The 24,663-nt window shown below is 34.9% G+C and overlaps 1 protein-coding gene across 3 annotated transcripts in view; it reads left to right on the top strand.

The window, feature by feature from the left end:
• The window catches only part of LOC119636116, a 40,698-nt gene extending 17,080 nt beyond the window's left edge, over positions 1–23,618 (top strand). Inside the window, exons 3-12 of one of the 3 annotated variants that reach the window (XM_038031258.1) lie at positions 14,184–14,519; positions 14,579–14,834; positions 14,896–15,304; positions 15,385–15,580; positions 16,704–16,983; positions 17,049–17,289; positions 17,362–17,567; positions 18,123–18,512; positions 20,726–20,881; positions 21,044–23,618. In XM_038031258.1, the coding sequence (XP_037887186.1) occupies positions 14,184–14,519; positions 14,579–14,834; positions 14,896–15,304; positions 15,385–15,580; positions 16,704–16,983; positions 17,049–17,289; positions 17,362–17,567; positions 18,123–18,512; positions 20,726–20,881; positions 21,044–23,004 (4,431 nt within the window). In that variant the 3' untranslated portion in view covers positions 23,005–23,618. The remainder of the gene's footprint in view (positions 1–14,183; positions 14,520–14,578; positions 14,835–14,895; positions 15,305–15,384; positions 15,581–16,703; positions 16,984–17,048; positions 17,290–17,361; positions 17,568–18,122; positions 18,513–20,725; positions 20,882–21,043) is intronic. The other 2 variants (XM_038031259.1, XM_038031260.1) reach the window with 2 other exon arrangements.
• The last annotated feature ends 1,045 nt before the right edge of the window (positions 23,619–24,663 follow it).

Genomic DNA, 24,663 nt, shown 5'->3' with positions numbered 1-24,663 from the left:
AAATTGTATTCAAATGTTTTGCAAGCATATTTAAAACATTTAGTCAAAAAAGTATCGGTAATAATTATAATTAACTTGAAAATTGGCAAAGGGTTGGCAAAATTGTAAGCTCTGATGATGATAACAATCTCGAGAAGTACTTGCGAAAAGTTCTTAGTTTATGCTCTGCTCGAATTCGTTTTTGCGCATTTTTTTTTTGGATTCTAACCAAATTTTATATACATAGACAACTTCCCCGATAATAGTACTGTAGGGCAAAGGAGGACGTCCATGACTATAAAGTTAGTTTTGTTGCTCTTTCTTGGAATGTTTGTAGGGTTGGGAGTGTTCGAAAGCTGTCGTTTAAGTTAGAGGACGATTAGCTTAGCGTACAACGTATGTTGGAGTGTTGCAGAGTTGAGAATCGACGATGATTTAGCGTAGATTGGAATGCATTTCTTACGTAAGGAGTTTTTGGCGTTTTTTCTATTTTTCCCTCTTAAAGTGTATTCCTCAAGAGTCAAATTGTCGAACGATCATCCGTGAAAAGCAACTCCCTATTTATTGTTATCAAACAAGAGAGTCGGATTTAAACCAAGCTAAGCTTTCTCGTAACTCAAATAGGATATGAATTGAGTTGAATTTTGAAAATCATTAAAATTTTCAATAAATTTTTTTATTGGGTTTATTTTTAAAATTTTCCAATAGAGAGCGAAGTTATATCATTTCAATCTCGCTCTTCCCCACCAGTTAATAACAATATCGTTAAACAAATGCCTATACATATGCGTTTAAATATTTTTCTAATAAATTCTTCATGAAAATGAGATAACGAAATAATTGGAGAAATTTAAACGATGAAGGGAAAGAAAGTTAATTATGTTATTATTATTTTGATGATAAATTCTTTTCATATGCTTTGAATATTTTATTTAATTTATATTAAAATTATTTTGCATCTATAAACACAAATTATACGAATTACACGAACATATATATATACATATATATATATATATATATATATATACATCTATATCTATAGATATATGTATGCACAGATACATATATACAGTTTATTTAATTGAAAGCAAAACGTCGTGCCTTCGTTATCTTCATTTCTTCATTTCTCTCATGCTTATTGGATACACGACGCTTTAGCAATAATTACTACCAAGATATTCAACTTTGTAATTGATTCTATTATCGAAGTCTCTGAAGATAGAGAACAATAGGTAGTAAAAACAAAACACAAAAAAAAAAAAGAGACTGATTAACTGTCAGGGATTTATATGCATATATTATAGCTTACGATCAGATATACATACGACTTGTATATGCAACTATACGCAGAGCAAATTTTATAAACGTTTTTGTTTATATTTCATTACATTTTTTTTTTTTTTTTGCTTTGTATTGTTTTTGCAATAATTTACTTACTCAATGTTGAAATAATTTATGGACAGTTTTTCCAAAACAAATGTTTACTGTCAAAAATGAAAGCAACTTGTATGGTATATATATAATAGATAAATGCATATTTGAAAATTTCCCAAAAATTATTTCATCTAAACTTACCCAGGGTTTGTTTTTTTAAAAAATTCTGCAGCATTAAGAAGGAATTTTAATAAGAAGTCACTGCTTAACGAAAATATACGAAAAATTTAATTTCATTCTTTATTAACAATGAGCATAACCACGTAATTGCGATTAGTATTAGGCCGAAGGAAATTTTTTGCTAGGCTCCAGTTGGGATTATATTGGGCCCAAGCAAACTTCTTGCTAGGCTCCAATTGCGATTTGCATTAGGCCAAAGTAAATTTATCATTACGCGCCAATTGCGATTATATTGGGTCTAATTAGATTATATTGGGATCAAGGGAACTTTTTGCCAAGTTACCATTGAGATTAGCGTTAGGCCCAAGGAAATCTTTCTGTTAGGTTCGAATAGGGATTATATTGGGTCCAAATAAACTTTTTGCTAGGCTCCAATTGGGTTTGTATTGGGCTCAAGCAAACTTTTTGCCAAGTTACCATTGAGATTAGCGTTAGGGCCAAGGAAACTTTCCGTTAGACTCCAATAGGGATTATATTGGCTAAGTTACAATTGGGATTAGTTATTAGACCCAAAGTAACTTTATGCTAAGTATTCGGTATAAGTTAATATTAGTATGGGTAAAAAGAAATCCATTATTTTTATATGAACTTTAGGACTTTATTTAACATGCTTCGGATTGTCCGATTTGGGTCAAATATGCACCGTTTTGTTGTATGATTTGTTGCCATTTTAAAGGTAACTTCAAAATGCCTCTCTCATAGAAGTCCTGGTCTCTATTTGCAAAAAACTCTAGTAGTCGATTTTCACAATCCTCCCTAGATTCCAATTTTTTATCATTAAAGAAATTTTGCAATGCAAGAAAAAGATGATAATCGCTTGGTGCCAAGTCCGGACTGTATGGCGGATGCATTAAAATTTCCCAACCAAGCTCCCGAAGTTTCTGACGAGTCACTGCAGATGTGTGTGGCCTAGCGTTGTCCTGGTGGAACACGACACCTCTCCTGTTGGCCAATTCTGGCCCTTTCTGGTCAATCGCTATCTTCAAACGGTCCAGTTGTTGACAGTCGAGCTTCTTTTTGAATTCAGCTTTGTGTAAATGGTTTAAAACTGTTTTATGGTCGATTTTTAGCTCCTGGGCGATGTTACGGCTGCTAACATGCCGGTCAACTTCGATCAATTCTTCGATTTTATCGACATTTTCGACGACCGGCCTACCTTTGCGAGGTGCATCTTTAACATCAAAAATTCCTGAACGGAATCTACGAAACCAAAACTGCACATAATTGGCTGTTACAGTATCGGAACCATAAACACCATTCACAATTTTAGCCGCCTGGCTTGCATTTTCGCCTTTGTCAAAGAAAAACTGTAAAATGTACCGAATTTTCTCTTTGCTCATTTCCATTTTTAACACGCTGTAACTTACAACTGAATGCACCAAACAAAAAACAGCAAAAGAATTTTTTTTACTGCGAAATGTCACCTTTCCAGCGAGCATAAATCTGAAATTGTTTGATCGATACTTTACGAGAAATCTACCAGTGCAGCCATCTACCGAAAAAATAATGGATTTCTTTTTCCCCAAACTAAAAAAAACACGACGCTCTTTTAACCATCGAGCTTTTTACTATTTTAGTTTTATTGCAGAAAGTGTAAATTAATTATTAAAGAGTCTTACATTACATATTCGCTCCATTCTATATCGTTAGAAACACAAACAAATAAACGAATATTGGAATTCATGCAATGTACGTAAGGAATGGAAATCTGCAAATAAAAGCCTTGCAATGGCTCCTAAAATAGGTTGTAACGTTGATTTATAAGAATGTTGTCGGATATATTCAGCGACAATTAAATATGAATTTTTTATTTTTTTTTCTTTTGTAAATAATACGGTACTCAAGTATAGAATTTCTATTTATTAATGGATATAGAATTTTAATGGCATTGTTGTGCCTTGTGTTTTTGATATGTGTAGAATGTGCGTGTGAAACATTAGCTTTTCATCCAGTAAAACTTCCAACTACTTAACGGGATCGGAAAAAGGGAATTTCATGACCTTGTATTGTTAAACCAGATAAAGGAAGGAGCAAAGCAATGGTTTCGTTTCCGACTAAAAGAGATGGCGCGCCTTGTTTCTTGCCTTTTAACTCATTTTCCATTTGTTTACGACAGTTGGGATCAACTATACAACTTGTGTAGTATTAACAACCAAGTTTATGCAATTAGTAAATAGTAATACCATTGGCCTATAAAGCAATGCGACAATTATTATGTTTTGGACAATTAGTAAAGGAAACTTAACAAAAAATTGGATCCAGAAAAGATCAACAATTCGAATTAATTTAACTTCGAGGAAACTATCAATTTTCTATCTTTTCCTAAATTAAGATCTTAAAATTGTATCCAAGGTGAATCAAGGTGAACTTTTTCCAAAAGTGAAATTGTAAAAATGTTATCGAATCCAGGGTCGCACCCGGATGCTATAACTAGAAAGAGAATAAGTAAATCTGATGACTTTGATTTGTCCATTGAGTAATGAAGCACTGCCCAATGAATGAGTGAATGGATCTTTCCTTTACCGTTTCCTATGCAAGCGTCGATCAATAATTCCCGGAACTAATTCATAAAAATCTCCTTCTAATAAGAATCTCTATTCTTTTTAGAAAGTACCAATGTGTAGTTGTAGTGCGGCTGGGTTACGTTATTGCCAACGCATTCTAAGATCCAAGTTTCATGTGTTGCTTTTTGATGGGAACAAATCTCTTTCAAACTCAGCGTCAACTTGGAATGTTATGAAAAGCCTTATCCGTTCAAAGGGCCAATTCTGTCAAGAGTACTTCAACTGATTTGAAACGATTAGCGAGCTAGTACTGTCACCGATAATGCTGAACGCAGCCCGTATACACCAGGATCACATTAAAGAGATCCGAGAAATTTTTACCGTTAAAATAAAGTGCATTTATTATCCTGGCAGGAAAAAAATTTCATCCGCATAAGTACCGCGCAGTGGTACAACATGATAGTTACAATGGTAAAACTGCGTGAATTGAATTTTCGAAACTTGGCGAAGGAATGTCATTGGTTGGGAAAAGGCCAATAGGATATGGAGTGTCTTAACAAATCGCTCCATAAAGAGGGTATCGAAATATTACAGATACCTTGAGCTAGAGAGATAAAGTAAAATTTGCTTCGTACTTAGTTATGGAAATGTTTCGGTTAAAAATATGTAGTAAGATTTTATGCCGAACCAATAGGTTTTTTGGGTCTATCTTGTCTATAAATACAAATAAACAAATTACAAATTAAATGACTTGCTGTGCAAGTATTGCAAGCATTGCACAGCAGCATTGGGAACGTAACAAAGCGCGTATGCGCAAACGTGCATTGTAAGTAACTGAACCGCAAAGTATACGATGGCTTTAGAGAAGTCAATTTTTGCTTAAAACAATGATTTCGAAAAATTTTATAAATATAAAGCGATTGCCAATTGGGTCTAATATCTCAACCGTAAAATTGGAATTAGAAGTCAAGCGGAGTGTAAAGAGAAGCGCGACCACATTTGCTGGGAAAAATTGGTTCACTTTTTGTACCGTAATATTCGAATGAGAATAGGAAGGACAGGAGGGACCATATTCGCTTGGAAAAAATTTGCTTTGAAATCACGTCAAATGTGAAATAGAAGCGGGACCATATTTGCTTGAAAAAATTGCTTTGCTATTTATCTGAACCGTAAAACACGAGTAATAAGAGGTCAAGTGGAGTGTGAAGAAGAAGCGCGCAAAGATTGCTTTGCTTTTTAATGTAAAAATTCGAATAAGAAATCAAGTAAAATGTGAAAGAGAACCGTGACCATATTGGTTTTGAGTCAAGTGAAATGTGAAAGAGAAGCGCGATCATATTTTCTTGGAAAAATTGCTTTGATTTTCATCGGAACTTTAAAATTGGGATAAGAAGTCAAGTGAATATTTAATCGAAAAAATTGCTTTACTTTTTCTTACCTGGTTAAGTCTCTTCAGCTAAGAAAGTAAAGTCATACACTCTCTCTTTCGAGAAACTAACGTAGGGAAATTTTTGAATACCACTTCCCGATATTTTTATGACAAGAATATTACATTTTCGCAAACAAGTATAAAAAACAAACAACATTTTTGAATATTTGTTGGAAACCTTCGTGGTAACCAGAACTTCAGTTCTTTTCGCCGATACGTTTTTGGCGCAAACTTATTGTTTTGACAAAGCTTTTTTCTTCTTCAAAGAATTTTTGCATACTTTTCCCGATACTTTTTTGGTTAAAGATAATACATCTTAAACGGTATGATCGCACGTACGTAATAAAGGGACTGCGGGAAGATTTTTCCCTCTTTTTGATTAACGAACTATTAACAAGAATCGATTCAATAAATCTCAGTCAGTTTTTAACTGAATTGAAAAGACACAACAATTTAAGACTTGTTCGTTCTTATAATAATATTGTAACCTACTCCAGCGGACAAAAATTTTCAAATTTCTTCAAAGAATATTTTTCTATTATTTTATGGTTGTATGCGTCATATATAGCTGTATGTATATATAGCTTTCCATGTCTCCGATGCGTAACAAATGACTACTATTTAAAGTGGGCATGAAAACATAAACTCTTGACTATGACGTCTATGATGAGTGCAAAATAAAAATAAAAAAATATTCATTTAATTGAACTTTAAAATGTTCACAACACTAAATCAAATGTTGTAAAGGATGAATGGTTGGAATCATATATGTATATTCGATTGTGCATGCACATGTATGCGCATATGTGTGTGCATATTATCAAATCACAGAAGAAGAAATTTTTTACATTGGCCACAATTGTAGCGAAAAGGACATTGCCTTGGCGTATAAATGCACGTAGTTTGCATATTTAATATCGAAACAAAAACAGTCGCGTCACTTGTTTGTAAATACATTAGCCGCTTATTGTCGGCATTGTTGCATGAACATTTATGCAAATTTGTAACAAAAAAAAAAAAAAAAAGAAAAACAAAATCTTTTACTATGTAATTGCAAATGCGCAAAGAATAGCGATATATAGAACAATCACAAGGATATCATTTTAAAAATATACCCAAGGATTGTATTTTTATACATACCAATGGTGCGCTTTAAGGAGGAGAGAGAAGAGGAAGACGATCATTGTTGTTTTTGTTTTCCGTTTGTAACTATTATAAAAATACAATTTGAAAAACAAGTGGAAAACGTTATAGTCAGGCTAGGGCGACTATTAAATACTCTACATCACATTGTTCAACACATTTCTTAAAGAAAACAAAAATTGCACCGTGTTTTTATGGGAACATATTACCGTAGGACTGTATAATAAAAATTAGCCCTCTTTGCACATGAAGCCTCTTGTGGTTCCGTGAGAATGGTTGTGTCCAAGAGATTAATTAAATCTTATGTCAACTTACTACGATGGGTTAATTGTCATCACTTTTCTTCCCTATTCAGAATCAATTGTCGGGAAATCTTTATTAGGGCAGAATCCGAAAAGTAGGTCAAGAGGGTTCAAATTTGGTATAATTCATTTTGTTATGGTAATTTAGTATTGTGATCTAATTTTCTTCATTAAGCATACGTTCTTATCGTATTCAAAACTTTAGTTTTCGTTATTTGAGGACGAGGTTGAAAAATTGTCCCAACCAAAGCCAAAGTTTTCATACCAATTTAGATTGGCGAAATACTACTACTTAACCCGTTTTGCTGAGAAATTTTGAAAAATTGCAATTTTTTGACTTTTCAAGGTAGCTTAGAGTATATGGGGGGAGTGGCCGAAAGAATGGATCGATCCGAACTATTTTCAATAACGTTCGTTCTTCATCAAAATATCAAAAAATTGTAGCTTGAACAGAAATTTACAGCCAGTTTTAGATCAGTTCAGATTATGATTCCGAATCGATCGGCATAATAAAAGGTGAGTTATTCTTAAGACCTTCGGGATGTCTGCATTAAGTTAATGTAGCCTGTATGACAAGCGGTGTAGGGTACAAATATATATTATATTTCTCGTATGAAGAATTAGGCCGGAAAAGTCATGTTCATGATGGAAACTACCTACCTCTCTACGTGCCTGAACTCTCAAAACCGTAAATATTCAGTTAAAAAATTAAAACTTGTCAACATATTCTTATGTCAATTACAAAAGTCATCTTTTGAATGGTAATAATAAGTCAAGTCGCCCATTATAACTTTTAAAAACAATCTCCTTTTCCGAATATCCCGAATGCCTTAAAAAATCAATTATTCGCGAAACGACTTCATGTAATCATGGTTTTTAAGCGTGTAAAAGCTACAGATACCTTTTAATAGTTGCTTTAATACTCGCGAGTTCTTCCCTTTCAAATATCTGTCCCCTGTCAACATACGGAATAACGAATTCGGTGACTGTGTAAGCAAAAACCTTATGTTGAAGATGTTCTACCGAAGATATAAGCAGCACTGAAAAAAGAGTGAAAAATGGTCTCGTTCTAATTTTCCTATTAACGCCGTTGTTTGCAGAAAGCGCTAGAAATTTTCAAATACTTTGTATACGAAAATCAAAGCGAAGCTGTTTCTCATTTTCTTGATCAAAACTTCTTTAATGCAAATCAGTTTCCAATGTTAGGAGTGATTTGATAATTCCGTAATCATTCATAACACATATTGACATCTTGTTTCACTCATCGTAAGCTTAAATGTTAAATACAAAACATCGAAAACTGGAACACAAAGTGTTTGAAAACCTACACTTCGCCTTGACCTTAAGATGTCGATCAAGATTTTAACATATCTCGGGTTGGTATTGTCTCAGCCGTGAAACAGTATTTGCTTACTCTCCCTTATGACATCTGCTAAAAGGATATCTCGCACTTTGCAGCATTCAAGGTTCGCTGGTTTGCTGAACGTTTTCTTTGGCTAAAACTTAGTTAACCACTTTGTGGCACGATTACCATATGTTACCGCACCCACCCGCACTCATTTCTTCAACTTTGCGAACCTGCGTGTCTGTCAAGCTAGGCTGCACTGATCTGAACAAGTGGCAATCAAAAGGCGCCATATCTGCCGGATTCGTTGACTATAGCAAAGCTTCCTATTCGATCTGCAATAGTGTGTCGTGGAAAACGCTTGCAACAAGTAGCCAAAACAAGGTATTTTCTTTCAATTCGTGCCGGCACTATTAAACCGACACTTGGGACTTGGTAGAGTAGCATCACCACCATCAGCTTCTGAATGTGTTGTTTGGTGGGATTCGGCGACAAATTTATTCAATTAAACAACAAAAGTAATGAATTTGAAAGAAGAAGAATTTTGAGCAGACCATATTTAGTGTCGGCGTATGCTGAATAAATCAATTATGTTAAATGGAAAAACTGTTATTTTTAGATAGAGGACGGACAACTGGACAACCATCGAATTTAAGCGTTATATTCCCTGCTATTTACCATATATTTATCATTTTTCCCTGTAGAAGTCGCTGATCAAAATTTTTGCAATCGATGGAATTTTCTGTTTTTGAGAGTTAACGAAACCCTTTTCAAGTCATATTTTAAAAGAGATCATAATACAAACAACGACTAATAATTAAATGTAAGTTTAATGGTTTATTTTTAAAATTCCCGGTACTTTTTTGATAAGATATACGTTTTTCGCCGCATGGTGGGTATATAAAATTCGTCTCGTCATTAAATTCCTTAGCTGTGAAACATAGATATATTTATTATAGTCCTCTTCTTGTGTGGTGTTCACATTTTCATTATTTTTTTTTTCAAATATTGATATAAACGCCGTAAAATAATAAATATTATAATTCGTTTCACAATTTTTTTTTTGTAAATAATTTTTGTTAGTGTCAGAATATTGCCTTTTAACGGTTTAGTATATCACCTTCTATACGTGAGAAATGTCTCTAGGTTGTGTGTATAATTATCCTTGTGTTTGTTAGTTGTTAGCTTTTCTTTCCTTTTTTTTTTTTTTTTTCTTATGACCTTGTTGTTGCTTTTCTATCTTAGCCTTAAATAATTCGGAATAGTTTGAGTGAGTAGTAAGTAGTCTTACGTGTATGCAATTTGAGTCATCACATAATTTTGAATTAATTAACCTATGAAGACTTGCCAATCTGTCTGCTTTTCGAATCTAACCTTTCAAAGGGCACGTTAAGTGTAAGCAAACATATGAGTTTTCATAAATCAAAGAAAGTAATGCATTTATATATATATATATAATATATATGTGTGTGTGACATGCACATTTTATCTTTTCATGCCTTTTATTTAGTTTTATACTTAAAATCAGTTAAGAATGCCTTACGGATAGGATAGGCCCGTGTTTTATTATACCGAACAATTCAAAATAATTTTCTAATTCGATTTATTCATATCCATGTATGTCTCTGCCATTTTGTGTATCCATCGACTTGATGCACTCTTACGGTGACAGATTTCGATATATATTAAGCAAATGTGCAATGCGTTCTAAAACGCAAGTAATGCGTCGTTTATGCGGTAAAGTGCCGCCAACAACAAAAATGGCGTGGCAGCTGGCAATTCAAGGTTATTAAAATTGGAACGGTACATGGAAGCCTCTTCATTGCTCACTAATATAGCTACAAATCGAAAAAAGATCGAGCAAAGTTTTCTTCAGCGTTGAAGCGTACTTTCATCCCGATGACTTCGTTTGTCGGCGAATTTATCACATTTGGGTTTCAGAAAATCCGCGGGCGATTGTTGAGCAACGTTGAGTACGTTCACAACGTGTCCCTGCTGAGTAAGCATTTTTGCTGCAAGCATCGTCGAGCCGTTTCTCTTCGAAGCAGTTTATGTGTCGCTTTAGTAAGACCTTACCAACCCGAGAAGCTTTTCGGAAAGCTATTATTCACGAGTTATTTTCTAGTCGTTTTGGTGATCTCAATTTTCTGTTTGGCCACCATGGTCATGCGATTTAAGACAGTTGAACTTTGTTTTTGAAGTTTTTTTTTTTTGAGATACCACTTGAAGAGGAATGGAGGCCTGTGAGGTAAACGTACTGAGCCTAGCTAGTTCGTGAAATGTGGGAGGGGTTGTATAACTTGCTTACGGATACGCCAAAAAACTTGCACGTACTTGTTCCTTATCGAATACCACATGGACGAAACTAGCCGATCGGGGACATGCCGCTGGACCTATTCTTCGCCCACCCTGCGCATTGGTCTCTCTTCGGCCCATAGAAACGTTTGTAGAAGACGTCTTAAAAGATAGAATTGAACGCCGTATCAACGATATTCGCATTTAGGCAAAATTGTCACAGAATGGCGCTTATAAGCCAGCAATGTTTTGGAGGCCATTTAGTATGTATGTTATTCCTCCTATCGACTAGTGTAAATAAAAAATTTACGACTTTTAATTATCTTTATTTTCTATGGAAACTCCTTCTTGCGTAAATTTCGTGATGGCCCGAGCCACTTTTATGGCCGCCCTCCGTATAAAGACTTACTTTGGAACAAAAATGAAGTGTTTTAGCCCACAAAAAACGATCTGAAAAGTTTTGATAAAATAGAACCCTCTCTCGCAGAAATATTCTTTCAGTAAGGACAGTTTTTTATGCGAAAAAGTAACTTTTGACACATAAAGACGAAGTAGGTCAAGAATTGCCGGGCAGGCATTGCCCGAGTATAACTTTTTCAATTCCTCTTCAACTCTTTTATTCGAAGATAGTAATGGTTAACCTTTGCAGTGTTGCAGAAAAACATTAGCCACCAAATTTTTTTGTTAGTAACTTGACAACGTTAAGTCACTTTGCCTATTAACAAAAACGCCGAGTTAATAACGGAATGAAACTAACCGTTGAGGGCGGATTCGTGATGAAAATGCCAGAATTTTCCGCGAGACAGAACAACTTGATCAAAGCCATTTAAAAGCACGAATTGATTGTTCGGCTTGGACCAACAAAGTCATTGTACATAAATCGAAAAATCAAATCGAATGTTTCGCAAACATGTTGACATATTGATAAACGGGAGAATCTTACAATGCCATGCAATTTTGCTAACTTTGCTCAAATTATTCAAGACACTTAGCTGTTTGCTTGCCGTGACAACAACCAGCTGCAGTAAATTGGCAAGTTTTCTACGAAACAGTACGCATGCGACACGAGCAAAATATGTTATGTAAAAATTGTTTTTTATTCATTAAATATTTGCTTGAAACCATAAACAACATAGTGAAGGAAAAAAAAATTGTATAAGTTAATCGCCTTTTTTTTCTTTGAGGTATTAGATGTCAAATTCTGTGAATGGTTTTCAATCGTGTATAACTTTTCGTAGAGGAAGTCGAAGAGAATGAAAATGATTGATTTAAAAGCAAAGGTGTTTAAACCTGGGAAGCTAAATACTTTTTCTGAATGTTTTTCTAGAATTTCTTCCTAATAAAATCAAAAATGTTTATATATATCATTAGCGATTTGAAGGTGTATTGATTTTCTGCTTGACGGTATATTCATTTGCTTAAAATTTATGCAATACCGAGAAAGGAACTTCAGTAGCCCCACAAAGTAAATATTTGTTTATTTGTTTGCACATGAAGTAGACTCTTAACAATAAATAGATCTCAAGCTGAACAGTATACTTGACATTTATTAAGTGTAAGAAATCAAGAAAGAACAAGAAGTCCAAGAAAAAACCACATACGTTTTTCGCACAGAAGCAAGTAAGTGACGGGTACAATTCGGAACGGTTGGAAGTGAATTCCAAAATAGATGCAAACATGCAGTTATATTTAAATGTGCTTAGCAAAGACCCAACCCTTTTTTTTTTTTTTTTTTTTTTTTTTTGAGCTCTGTTAAGCAGTTAATAGAATTCTGTTAAATGAAATCTCGGAGGGATTTAAGCCAAAATATAGTTAAATTAGAACTTTTCGAGAATTTTTTTTTATAATATTACTGTAATTATAGACGAAACACGCCTTTATTAACATTCCAAAGGTCTTAATATAACCTACACATCGTTGCAAAGGCTATTAATAGAAAATTCATGCCGTACTAGTTTCATTTTTTCACAGGCCACAGTGACCTTTCAAAGTTTGCTTATATGTGTTAGCCTATGTTATGTTAATATGTCAATTTTCAAAGTCCCATAAAAAAATTCTATGAACAAAAAATAATATAAGCTGCACATCGCTGGAAAGGATATTAATAGAGGATTCATGCCGTACGGGTTTCATTTTTTCACAGGGCATAGTTTGCCCATAGTAACTAAGCAAACTTTCGCTTTATCGACCTCATTATGAGGTACCGTAAAAATACTGGCTTTTCAAGTACTAATTAATTTACATTAATAACCCTTCTGCTTATAACATTTTGTAAAAAAATTCTCGACTTTTATTTTAACTGTATTTTGACTTAAATCCCTCCGAGACTTCGATATCGTTTAACAGAATTCTATTAGCGGCTTCGCTGAGGTCTGCCAAAAAAAATGGGTTGTGCCTTCGCAAGTACATGTACATATACATATTTGTTGTTGATTTCAATAACGGATTAAGCCGAATCCTTTACTATCCCGGATTAAGTCTACGATATCTGATCATGAGATAGAGCGAAGATTGTCCTATAGGTCGTTCGTGTACCACACCGCTGATGGCAAATGGAGAATTTAGTACCCAAAAGTAAGCGCTCAGCGTATAATAAATGGGTTTCGCAAAATCGTAACCAAATCCTTAGTCCGATTTAGATCTTTTTTGAACAAAGGTTAAGGTTGAGCAAAAGTTAAGAAGTTGACCGCTTCTTTGATTGAATAAAAATCCAAACTAACCAAGTTGTGAAAGTTCGGAAAGAGGGGAAAATTTACTGAGATTTTTCACCTTTTCCGAAATTGAGTGATAAGATCAGGCTAGTTTTGTCCTTCAAGAAGAATCCACAAAATTGTAAATATGTTTGGCGAAAGAACAACAGAGTGGACATTGTCAATCCGATTTCGTTGGTGGACAAGCATTTCACAAATCCAAAGCATTTTCCTTAGATATCGCAAAAACGAAAGTTGGCCAGCCCTCTCTCTCTCTCTCTCTCTCTCTCTCTCTCTCTCTCTCTCTCTCTCTCTCTCTCTCTCTCTCTCTCTCTCTCTCTCTCTCTCTCTCTCTCTCTCGCTCACTCTCACCAAATTGTTTTAACAGAATGCTTATTTTTGAAGAAATTACCATTATGGGTTACTGTACCAAATTTCATCAAAATGTTTCAAAAATTGCCACCGGTAGCATAGACAGACATCAGACCAACAGATGGGCTTAGATTAATTCAGATTATGATTACCGGTATAATAAAAGGTGAATCTATCTTAAGTCCTAGTGCTTGTTACATACGTCCGCATTAACTTAATATACCCTGTACCACAAGTGATGTAGGGTATAAGTACTTCTACTATAGACCTTGCCTCAAATTGCGAAATTGTGAAGAAATCTACGTTAAACATGTGCAGCTTTATGTTGAAAAGTGTTAAAAATTGCAAGTCCAGACGGAGTCATATATACATACAATATTCTTGTTGATATCTTTTACCATTTTGTAAAAAAGAAAAAAAAAACACTTATTTGATAACCCCATCTTCCCGCGTATTAGCAGTAAAAATTTTTGAATTTTTTTTTTTTTGGATCGATTTTTATTACAGGTGGCCGTGAAAATCATAGATAAAACATGCCTAAACGAAGAGTATTTAGCGAAAACATATCGTGAGATATCAATACTGAAAACGTTACGTCATCCGCATATAACACGTCTCTATGAGGTGATGCAATCAGAGACTATGATTTATTTGGTGACGGAGTATGCTTGTCAAGGGGAAATCTTCGATCACTTAGTTGAGAATGGTCGGATGAAAGAACCTGAAGCGGCTCGTGTCTTCACTCAATTAGTATCAGCCGTACAGTATTGTCATTCGAAGGGTGTAGTGCATCGCGATCTCAAAGCTGAAAATGTTCTGCTGGATAAAGATATGAATATTAAGGTGAAGTCTGCAAAAAGAGAAAGAAAGAAAAGCGACTATATGGAGAAATTTAATTTTAGCTGGCAGATTTTGGATTTAGTAATCGCTACAAAGAAGGTAATCCCCTAACTACGTGGTGCGGTTCGCCACCTTATGCCGCGCCTGAAGTATTTCAGGGTTTAGAGTACGATGGACCCAAAGCTGATATATGGAGTCTGGGCGTAGTTTTGTATGCTTTAGTTTGTGGAGCTTTACCATTCGATGGCAAAACGTTATTAGAACTGAAAAGTCGTGTAGTTACCGGTAAATTTCGCATTCCATATTTTATGTCGCAAGGTATGTAATCGAAATATAAATAATATAAATTATATAAATAAATATCTTTTTTATTATTTAGACTGTGAACATTTAATACGTAACATGTTGGTTGTCGAGCCAGATCGACGTTATACCCTCAAACAAATTATTAAACACCGTTGGCTTAGCGAATGGATTAACGAAATCGAACAGCAATGTTATGAGACTACGCATTCGTATGTCTCCCCATCGAATCCTTTAATGCGTAGCAATAGTAATTGCTCATTAGATGCCAATAGCACCAATACCTGCACTGCGGTACCAAATCTCGATACTGTAGTTATGAGTCACATGCTACAATTGTCCGGATTGACAGCTGACAAAATCGCTCAGTCAGTGCATGAAAATCGTTTCGATAATATTTACGCAATTTATCATTTGTTATATGATAAATTACAACAAAAACGCAGAGAATATGAAAGGCTACAACAACATGCCAAACGTGTAAGGTAAAGCTATACGAAAAAAAAAAACAAAAAGAGAAAACATGACACAAAAGGATATTTTATTTATTTAAATTTATTTTCAGATCTCGTACTAGTATTACAACAGGCATTGTCGACCGTTCGGACACTTTACACTCTCAGGATTTAGTAGACCGATTAAGTCCTTTGAGTAATACTAACGCTACGCAAAGTACTTTAGATTATCAATGGTCAGATGTTTCAGGAGATTTGGAAAAATTCAGTGATATCGAATTGGAATGTCTGCAAAGACAAAATGAGGTAAGCAATGACAAATTTGGAGGATTTGGCTGACTGAGCTGACTGAACGCGAGTTTTGCTTCGATTCATTTTTGTCAGGTTAAAGTGACAAGAATTTTAATAGCAAAATTTTGCGTACATAGGTCTAATTTTCAAAAGCACATAACCTGCCTCCTAATGCACGCGTCGTATTTAAGGCGCGTGACATTTGAAAAAGCATTGATAAGCAAATGGCACAGAACCCTATTGCACCTATCGAAAGCTCCAAGAAACTATATTGTGTCTGCTTTAGTATGATAATTTTAAAATTATGAAATAATATTCGCCGTGAAATATTAAAAGTTATATGTTTTTACCATATAAAGATTCAGTTTTCATAGGATAGGTTATATGAGAAGAGGTGTAAAAAATAGTGTCCCCGCCGAACAAAACTTTTCATACCAATTTAGCATGTCTAAATACCATTACAGAGCGAGTTTTGCCGAGAAGTTTTGAAAAAGGCAATTTTTTCCTTCCAACGACTTTTCAAAATAGGGCGTTTTATGGGGTATGATCGTATGATCGAAAAAATGAACCGCGCCTTCAAAAGCATGCCAGTGTAGTAAATTTCATCAAAATATCTCGAAAATTTCGGTTTTTGACTTGAACACTAATTTACCGGAGAAGAAATCGGACGGGCAGACGGATAGACAGGCTTAGATCAATTCAGATTATGATTCTGAATCGACCGATATAATGAAAGGTCTGTTTATCTTAAGCCCTTCTGCATGTTACATGCGTCCCGACTAACTTAATATACTCTATACCGCAAATAGTATTAGGCTAAAACGATTTCGATTCGACCGGTATGATAAGAGCTGGGTATACATTAAGTCTTTTTGCGTGTGCGCATACGTCCGCAAAAACTTAATTACCCTTACCTTAAACTTAACTTACTCTATACCACAAATGGTGTAGGGTATAATTATGGAACTGAAAAACCGAATTAACTGAAACAATGCATTTTTTTTTTTTTTTTTTGAAATAGAAATAATTACGCGTTCTTCTATAGAAAATTTGAAGGTTTTTTTTAAAAGTGTAGTAGTATGCATGAATTTATTCTGTGTTCCGTTCGTCGTTTAAAATTTTATGCAAATTTTTCCAGCTACAAAATCCAAATCAAAACGCCAACTTGGCTCAGGGTGCCAATAGTAACAATGGTAATACACGTCGTCATACGGTGGGTCCGGGAGATGTGGCACATGAACAGGCATTAGCCGATCCTAATGTAGTGCCATTGAATTTTAAATGTGAACCGCAAAATAAAGAACAACAAAGCGGTACTTACCCGCCCATTAATTTACCCATGTTACAAAATCAACCGTTACATTATCTTACAATTAAAGATCAGCATTTACTTAAACCGCCATTAGCGATGGGAGCAAGTAAGTTAAAAAAGGAGAAAATTAAAAAAAACTGAGTAACATAAATAAAACGAACAAAATCTCAGCAGGCTCATTCAATCGTCGTGCGTCGGATGGTGGCGCCAATTTACCATATTGTTTTACAACAATGCAACATCAGTCGCAGTCACAAGCTGCAACAGAAAATCCTTATTATATCGATCCGCAAACCACTACCAATATAAGCGTAGCCGGTCAAGAATCTTATATAACAGCGGTGGCTGAACCAATGAAAGCCGACAATGTTGCCGTTAATAGCAATGAAGAAGGCACTGAAGATATACAAAGGTAAAAAAATTTATAAATCTCGTATCTAATTAGTTGAATGATAAATGTTTCCCTTTTGTTAATGTTAATCAGATACATGCAAATGCGTGGTTGCGCTAAGAGGCATACCGTTGGCTGTACAGAAGATTTGACAGGCACTCATCATACATCCGATCAACAGTCTACAATGCCGCGGTTACCAGGTACAGCGCCCAGTGGTGTAATGAACTCTACTGCCGGCGGTGGAGGTCTTCGCACGCGCCGCACTGGCCTCTTAACAGTTACCGAACGACCGCCAGGTATGTATGAAGAACAATTCATTCGAATATTTGCATGTCAGTTCGTGGCACTTTATTGCATCTGCAAAAAAATGGGATATACAGCCCCATTACATCCGACATATTTTTTTTTAATTTTATTTTTATTTTCATTTTTTTTTTTTTTCTTATTTACTTATTATATATTTTGCAAATTAATTTGATGTTTCTCCTCATTTCATTTTCTTTTTCCCGTTTGTTTTTTCTATTTTCGATGTTTTTGTTGTGTATTTTTTATGTTTGTTGCGTGAATGTGTGTATGATATTTGGGTAATTAACATATTATCCGCTATAACGTTTTAAAAATGAAAAACTAATAACCAATCAATGTTTTAAAATAACACGAATATATTTTTGATATATCTTCGGCTCCCTATAAAAATAATTGTTGCTCCCCCAATAAACAATAATAATAATAATAATAATAATTAAAATGATAAATAAATTTGCTTTGCATACCAATCTTCCTTGCAAATTGTGTGATTTCTTGTCCTTGTGTGTGTGCTCTGCTCGGTTTGTCATTTAAACATGTATTAGTTATAAGTCCCGAATTGATACGTGAAGTAGAAACACGCATGAATCGTAATTATTTGCCACCGGCACTGAAAATGCAACAACGCAACAATTCTGGTGGTCTTAGTCAATCGCCACCAACCAGTGGCGGCGGCCACCATAATTCGCTCTATATAGGCGGCTCCCATTATAATGCCTCATCAACAAATAGTTCTTCCTACCCAACAGCGGGTAACAACTCGTCTGTCACACCTTCCGCCGCGACTGCTGCTTTGTGTAATCAGTCGCCATTGTCTCTTGGCTCAACGACAACCTCGCAAACGGCGCAGACCGCCGCCGCTGTTATCACTGGCTACGCTAGTAATAGACGTATTTACGGTAGAGCCTGTAAATTGCCGCCTGTTCAAGAAGTCGGTAAGTTTTATAATTTCTTTTTTTTCATTTATTTTATTATTATTGTGTATCATCGTTTGTTCACTTTCTAGATTAAATTTAATTACCTTTATTTAATTATTTAATTGTTTAGTTAATTAGTTTATATTTATTTAACAGTAAAATTAATGCAAGTTATTTAAAATTTACATGCCACTTATATGAGCACACATCGTTCACCTTACAGCGCACAACCAACCAACCAACCAACCAACCAACGTTCACTTACATATCTGAGGAGATTTTCAATTATTTCAGAATTTAGAGAAAAAGGTTTTATTAAGGCATGCAAGAGAATTTGAAATGTTGCAAAAGGTTCAAAGACCTGAATCCGACCTAGCAAAATTGTTCCCCTTCATTTAATATAGTAAAATAAAATTTTGCATCGATTTTTCTCAAGCAATAATGAAAATGACCCCACCATTGAATAATCGGGTTATACTCAACGTATGTAACACCCCAAAAGGAAACTTCAGAGATCCTATATAAAGTCTATATATTCTTTAGCAGCGTGAAATTCTGAATTGATTAAGTCATGTCTGTCCGCCTGAGTGGTGTTTATTGTTAGCACTCACCCGGTCGCAAAAATGAAAATATCGACTTTAAATTTAGTAAAAACATTCGAAGCTTTTGTGCACACATGTCGATATTGAAAATGGATCAAATTGGTCGGAGCGGAAGCCCCCAGTGGAACGTAAACTGAACGCAACTTTTTTTTTGGTTTTTGCTCGTTACTCCAAAATTATGAAAAAAGTTTGAAATTTTCCACATTTACCTTATGAAATGCTCTATGCTTTACTTGCAAATATGCTTTACTTGGAAAAAATCGGCCATGCCCACACAAAGTTCCAAGCAACTAAATTTTATTTTTTCGAATTTTTTGAGGTGTTATGCTTATTTACTAGAAGGCAAACAAGACAGAGTGCTTAAAAGCGCAATCAGTACATTCCTCAAATGAAGATATATTATCTGCCTAAAAACGCGTTAATGTAATTAACTAATTGCGTGGGCAAGACGTAGCGCGACCTAGAAGATCTATTGTAGTCAAATGCTCGCCGCTCACTTGATATTTGATTCTGCAGATGGCCTCCCATTCACGTAGAATATGATGTGGCGTATCACTTGACCCTTGGCAGCAGAATCTGCATGAATCGGTATCGGATATACCCATGTTTTTTCAGATGGTAGCTGAGGGTTTCGTCTTCTTCTTCTTAGTTCCACTTGTTTAGGTGCAATACCGGAAGATTTTATGAATCTTTTTGCCTGCCGTTGTCCTGCACATTGTTTTCAACGACAATCCGCTTTTTCTCTGTGCCCATTCCTATACCAGCATATTAATGCGGTTTCTTGGTACGCTACAAAACGGTTCAGGACCGACCATGGGACTTTAAGGCAGCTTAATTGTCGGAGTATATGTAGATCTGCTTTCTCCTGCACTGCCATCTTAAGCATTCAGATGCACATGCAGTGATTGCGTAGACTGCTACTTGGAGTATGGAAGGACTATGTCTCATTGGTACGGCCTTTTAGAAACTTGGCCACAAACCCGAGCCCTAGTTTTACCATTTTTCAGTTTCAAATTGTCGGTGTACCACTTCCTTGATTCCACCCCATATTCAAAAGTTTGCCCGTCCCAACCTGTTCCCGGCGGTATGATCAGGTGTGAACAGGTGTGACAGTTTTAAAAAAAATTGGTTTAGTTCTAAAATGAATATGGCAGCTACCGCGATTAATTTTTTCCTAATAACACCAACGATATGTTTATCAAAGAAAAGAACTGAGAGAGTAGAATGCGAGAAGCAGGTGGATATGCGAGTTTCGACTCTCGCCGAATATAACTTTCTTATTTCTATCAGATAATGATTGTTCGTAACAATTTTCTGATTGAATCGATTTTGAATATCATTCGTCCTTGTGCTAAAAAATTTCCTTATAATGTATAGAAACTATCGATTATCCTCTTCCTCATATGACCAATAGAGAGAACAAAACGGCGATGCTTGAAATTGCTGTTGAAGTACAAGCTAGTACAAGCGTTAACTAACGACAGTATTTTACTGTTACTGTTTTATGGGAAGTAATTCGGACCAAATGGTGTTACGCTTTTAAAGAATTATGCGCGATAGATAGACTAAGAAGTTGTGTGAAAGATTATTTATGCATCCTTAATTTTATTATTCTTATATTCTTTTCAGGACGCTATAGTCCAGTACGACGAGCTTCTGAAGGTTCAAAAACCCAATTTCAGGGACCTTTGCAGGAGTGTCAGTATCTACAAAAAGGTATTGCTCAACGTAATTTTTTGTGTGCACCCAGCCCACCGCTTTTAGAAAATTCAATCAGTTTGCCTGGTAAGCCATCACAAGCTTTTGTCAGTTGACACTTTTATTACATGAGCATGAATTAAGCCAAACGCTTGGACAAACATTTTTTACGTTTTTTTTTTTTTTTTTTTTTTATAATTTAAATATTTTTGCAAATATTAGTAAGTGAAAATTTGTATTCATCTGTAGGCTCTCCATTGCATGGCAAGCCGTCCATAACTTGCCATAATATGTTAAGACGAAGTGGCGTTTGCGGTGTTTCAACAGCTCAACCGATAGTAGCGGCTAAACAGGATGTTGAATTAACAGCTGACGCCCTTAAGAATCTAATGCCAACTTTGGATCAGCTAGTGAAAGAGCAACGGCTCAGCGTAGAAAGGGCGAATAAAATTATTGCCGATCGTTTAATGCCTTTGGTGTTGGCAAACTACTTAGGTTTAACAACAATGTCCAGTGGTCATGAGTATTTACAGCCTCAGCAAATGTTTAGTTTTAGTGTCTCACCATTATCGCTGCCAAATAGCACTAGTAATAGCAATAATCAAATGGTAACACCAGCCGTCAGTGGTCCCCTGCTGCAACAACTTAATACTAATATAGGCAGCAATGTGCCAGCTGCGCTAGCTAGTCAAACGCCTGTAATGGGCTTACATTCCAAACAACTGTTAGGCGGTGCTGCCTATCAATTGCCACAATATGCGACGCCCGGTTCTATATATTCAGCAAATAGCAGCGCTTGCCCTTCACCTATTTATGGTAGTTTTAGCGGCTCTGCTTCGCCAAATGCTTACCTAACGGGTACAAACAGTGCCAATGGCGGCGGTGGATCATCTCCTTTACATCAGATAACCAAAGGTATATCTTACCTCAGCACGGGAGGTGGAGGTTCGATAACACGTGGCACCTCAATAGTAAGCGAAATAACAGCGGTTCACAATCAACCGTTAGATCTCTCTATGGACATCAGCTCACCAGAAGATTCTGAGACGCCACAGGGTTCTGTAACACCTCAAAATTGGTTTAATCCGGCTTCTGCTTATTATGATATCAAACCTTTGAATTTATCGCCGGCTCAACCTGTTAGGGTCGTCACCACGCCTCCGACATCGCCTAACTTGTGCATAATACAAGAAGAGAATAGTCATGGACAAATGTGTCATACAATTAGCACTGGAACACCTTACGCGGGATGCACTGGTGGCATTACACCAACACCGACAACTGGAAACGTAAGCGGTGATTCTAGCCCTACACCAAATCAACCCTCACATCCTCAGATATGCTTAACGGACGTGCAAGGAAGCGAAATAACTTTGGTGGCCTTATCTCCTGAAAACAGTCGTGATAGCGATATTGACGCTGCAGAGTTGCAAACAACACCCTTGATGTCTTTGCAAGGTTTGATTATTACCGAGCCCTCGCTGGATATGCCATCGATAACAAGAGGCATTGGTCGTAAAACGAGTTTAGAAAGTGAACAACACGGTACAACGCATACGCAAACTGGTGAGGGTAATAGACGAGGAAGCGATAAATCATTGGGTTTTTCTGATGATTCATTGAGCAATGATTCAAATAATTTATCACCCTGTCAAGAACCTTCCGCTAGTTCAGGTTTTAAGTCTGATTCACATTCCGAAATAGGCGATCCAACTGAGGGGCATTTAACGCCCGATTCTCTAAGTGAATTAAGACGCATGTCCGATGAAATGTGTTATGAGGTACCTCTTCCACATGAATGTTCTAATCTAGAAACCAGCCGCATTTTGGAAATAGTTAAGCAAACCATTGATTCCACTATGCCGCCCAAAGGCTTTATTTTGCATAAGAGACAAACAAATGAAGCAATGGATGGAACATCTGTAGAGTCGGCGATCAATGGCAGTCGCCCGGACACACGTTTAAGTATTGCTTCAGATTCTTCTCACGTCTGCTCTGTTATGGACACTGGCCAAGCTTTAACCAATTTAAGTCTAGAATATTCCGGTGGTTTACAAATTGAAGTTCAAGTATGTGAAGGCCGAAGTCGTGACAACCAAATAGCAGGTAAAGGTATTAAGCTAAGACGGATATCGGGCGATCAATTCGAATACGGGAAATTATGCCAACAATTGATTAGCAATTTAAGCATGCAACAGGTGGCCGGTTAGCTAGAGTAAGGTTAAAAACAAAATTTTTGGTTTTATGTAATTACAGATTTAACGGAATATTCTGTTGGAAGTAGAGGAGTAACTGTTGTATGTAAATTTCTGTAATATATTTTAGTGAGTTTTTTTTTGGAATTTCAAATTGCTTTTGAAAAATTATGTACAAAAAAAAAATTTGTAAAATTAATGAAAGTCAATAAATAAAAACACTAGAGAAAAATAATTTCAATTATGCTGTAGTTAGTATATATCGACCGTTTAAAAAATGGTCCAAATAAGAATGTTTCACTAATAACATTATTATCTAGTGTATCCGTGTATAAGTGCTAAACAACAGTTCGATAAATCGTACTATTTATAAAGTAATATCGTCAGTTAATCAAGTTTCAATTTGATATATTCTTTTTTTTCGATAAATCGCATTTCGTTCGTAAATTGTTTAAGTAAAAAAAAAAAGAAAGAACTCTTAACGGTAGCAGATGTTGATCAGGAGCTTGTGGTGCAAATATCTCCTGAGGCTGTCGGGCATTGTTATTAACAAGTTCTTTTAATTTTGCTTTGAATTGGTCAATATGAGAAATTTCGAAAAAGAAAAATTGGTTGCTTTATAAATTAAAAAAATTAAATTTTAAATTTCCCGTGATACCGTCTCAAACATTTCTCTTCTTTTTTTTTTTTTTTTTGTATATTTATTTTCGTTGCTCTTTTAATTATCGTGGCAAACGGAGACAGATCTTATGTCGACCAACTCAAGAAGACAACTATTATTATATCAACTTACAATCGTATTAGTATTTTTTAAAATATTTACATAAATTTCGACCTAACTTAAATAAACTAAAATCCTGTCAATGAATAAATACAATAAAAAAATTAAAAATATATTTGCATAATGATTCCTTTATTCGGCGAGCCTACTCTGAATTTTGATGTACATACTCACTCAATACTCTCCGTATTACTAGCAGTATAAGAATATATATCAAAGAAAAAAAGTCCTAAAAGACGTTTACTGAAACAATTGTTAATATTAAAATCTTTAAAAAATATCAGGCATTCAATTTTTTAGTTTAATTACAAAAAAAAAAAAATAAAAAGACGCAAAAACCCGAAAGCGTTAGGAAAATCCCATCAGAAATACTAAAAATATACTTTTTCTTCCCCCAATTTTATGATAAAACTTTCATGAACTATAAATGAATTTTTTAAATATTTATAAGAAATTGTGATTTCAATCAACTTATTCGAAACTTGTAAATACACGAACGACTCTTTGCCAATATTATTAACGATTATATTAAAAAGCACAAATCTCTTAAGGAATGTAGCAATTATCATAAATATAAACAAACATTGTAGAAAAATAATTATCAATTATCTGAACTAAGTACGAAAAATATTTGAATATATTACAAAAACTGAACATTCCAAATAAAAAAAAAAGCAAAAAATAAATAAACAAAACTATTTTTTATTTAAATAATATTTAAAATTTAAAATAATTTTTTTCCTTTTATTAGCCTTAAACTAAATATATTTTTATTTTATAAAAATTTTTTTTATGTAGTACTTTTTTAAGTTTGTAAAATAAATTTAAAATTATTTCATATTTCTCGTTCTTAAAAAATATGCACAAAATTTGTTATCTGTACTGGATTTCGA

This window comes from Glossina fuscipes, unplaced genomic scaffold (genome assembly GCF_014805625.2).
Source record: "Glossina fuscipes isolate IAEA_lab_2018 unplaced genomic scaffold, Yale_Gfus_2 28, whole genome shotgun sequence".
NCBI lineage: Eukaryota > Metazoa > Arthropoda > Insecta > Diptera > Glossinidae > Glossina > Glossina fuscipes.
Note: the sequence above shows the minus strand (reverse complement) of the source record. Positions and strands in the feature narration are given on the sequence as shown.